At 57.4% G+C, this 1,997-nt stretch overlaps 1 protein-coding gene across 1 annotated transcript in view; it reads left to right on the forward strand.

Moving 5' to 3' along the window:
• The window catches only part of LOC105555372 (long-wave-sensitive opsin 1), a 14,698-nt gene that overhangs the window by 10,792 nt on the left and 1,909 nt on the right, over nucleotides 1–1,997 (forward strand). Inside the window, exon 5 of the mRNA XM_012002287.1 lies at nucleotides 985–1,224. Coding sequence (XP_011857677.1) covers nucleotides 985–1,224 — 240 coding nt within the window. The remainder of the gene's footprint in view (nucleotides 1–984; nucleotides 1,225–1,997) is intronic.

Raw genomic sequence — 1,997 nt, forward strand, 5'->3', positions numbered from 1 at the left:
CCCTAGACTAGGTTACCACTGGGAGCCCCTGCGGGACATCAGGCAAGCGAGGAGAGCAAGGCTGGTTCTTTCTGTTAGCAGTGGGAGCCCTTTCAGGGTGGTGGCTTTCCTATATGAAGCTACCTGTGCCCACAATTGGATGGACATGCCTGCTGAGCTCTCCCTAGAGGAGTCTGTGAGCCTGTGAAAGGCCCCCTCACCCCACCACCTTGGGCTGAAGGCTCCCACACGTACCCAACCATGGCTTAGGCTGTATTAGTCTGGGATGGTGGAGCCCCAGCTCCAGAATGTGACCCTAGCCCTGTTATCTTGGCCGTCCCCGCATTCCAGCCCTCACAGTCCCTCTCTCATCCCCACTCATCTGCCTGCCATCAGTCCCTCATCCCTGGCAGCTGGTTGCTGGCCTTTGTGGCCTCCCCCACAGTGCCTCTGCCTGGAGGTCATTCGTCTCCTTCCTCCCAGGCATGAAGGAGTCACCCCACCACAGCTGCCCTCAGCCACAATGAGTCCAGGGCAGGATTTAGCCCACAGAGTGGCCAACCTGGCCTAGGAAGCCTGAGGGATGTGTATGCATTGCTCTGAAACTCCCACTGGGCACCCCGCCAGCCACGGCTTTCGCCTCCCCCGCCATCTCCATCTTGTTAGCTCCTTCATTCTCCACGCCCAGTGATCAGGTCCGGCCTCCATGCTCAGGCCTGAGCACAGGACAGGACAGTCTGTTAAGGAATCAGGTGAAGCAAAGGAGCTTGTTAGATCCAGCTCTGAGGTCGTCTTAGGCCAGGCCTAGCTACGTGCCACCTCCAATTCTAGAACTCCCCCAGGGCCAGCCTGAGGCCGCCATGTCTGCCTGGGACCGGCTATGCACGACTCAGGGCTGGAAGCTGGCTGCTGGGCTCCTCTCCTCCTTCCCACATCTCCCTATGCCTGGGGCACCTGCCTCTTGCTGCCCCCCAACCCCCGACTCACTGTCCCTGTCTCCCTCAGGTGGCAAAGCAGCAGAAAGAGTCTGAATCCACCCAGAAGGCAGAGAAGGAAGTGACGCGCATGGTGATGGTGATGATCCTCGCATACTGCGTCTGCTGGGGACCCTACACCTTCTTCGCATGCTTTGCTGCTGCCAACCCTGGCTACGCCTTCCACCCTCTGATGGCTGCCCTGCCAGCCTACTTTGCCAAAAGTGCCACTATCTACAACCCCATTATCTATGTCTTTATGAACCGGCAGGTAAGCAACGCCATCAGCAGATCCCACTCAAAATACTGTGTGGCCTAGAAGGACAGAGTGATGGCCCCACCTGGAATCATGTCTCTGATGAGAAGCCCGCGGAGCATCTGGGGGATCCCCCAGGGAAATGACCGGGAAAGGCTCAGCATGTGACCCAGCCCCAGTCAGAGCTCCAGCTGGCCCTTAGCAGAAGGCTTAGGTGCGCCCTCTGGAATCCTTTATAGTCTCAGCCCGAGGGTGGCATTTCCCAAAGCGTCTGTGTGCCGTGTGCTCTTCCTTTCCGGTGGCCCTAGAACTATGGCTGCCGAGCTTCAGGGGCTCCCCTGGCGTTCAGACGCTCTAGGAGTTGGTGAGCCCTAGGTATATCCACCCTACATGTGCCCCTCTTCTGTTCAGACTCAACCCTTCTCAACCCTCATCTCTCCATTTTCAAACCATAACCTCTGGAATTTGTCTTCCTGTAAGAACAAAAGTCGGCCCTTCTTGGCTACACTGACCAAGAGTTCAAGAGCTTTCACGAGTTCGTGGGTTAGTTCAGTGGGGAAGTGCTGTGGTCCTGCCCAGAGGCAGCCTCCCTAGCTGACATATTGGGCCTCAGCAGCAAGCTGCTCACACACCTAAATCCCCCTACCTCCTGTAGGTTACAAGCTTCATTAAAGCGCAGCTGTGATGTGACTCGATGGTGGCCAGAAAGGTGCGCAGGGGCCTCCCATTTCACCAGGCCCAGTCCATCCCTTCCACTCGGCTCTTCCTTGCTCCTCCATCTTAGAGCC

Source organism: Mandrillus leucophaeus, unplaced genomic scaffold, assembly GCF_000951045.1.
Source record: "Mandrillus leucophaeus isolate KB7577 unplaced genomic scaffold, Mleu.le_1.0 Scaffold681, whole genome shotgun sequence".
NCBI lineage: Eukaryota > Metazoa > Chordata > Mammalia > Primates > Cercopithecidae > Mandrillus > Mandrillus leucophaeus.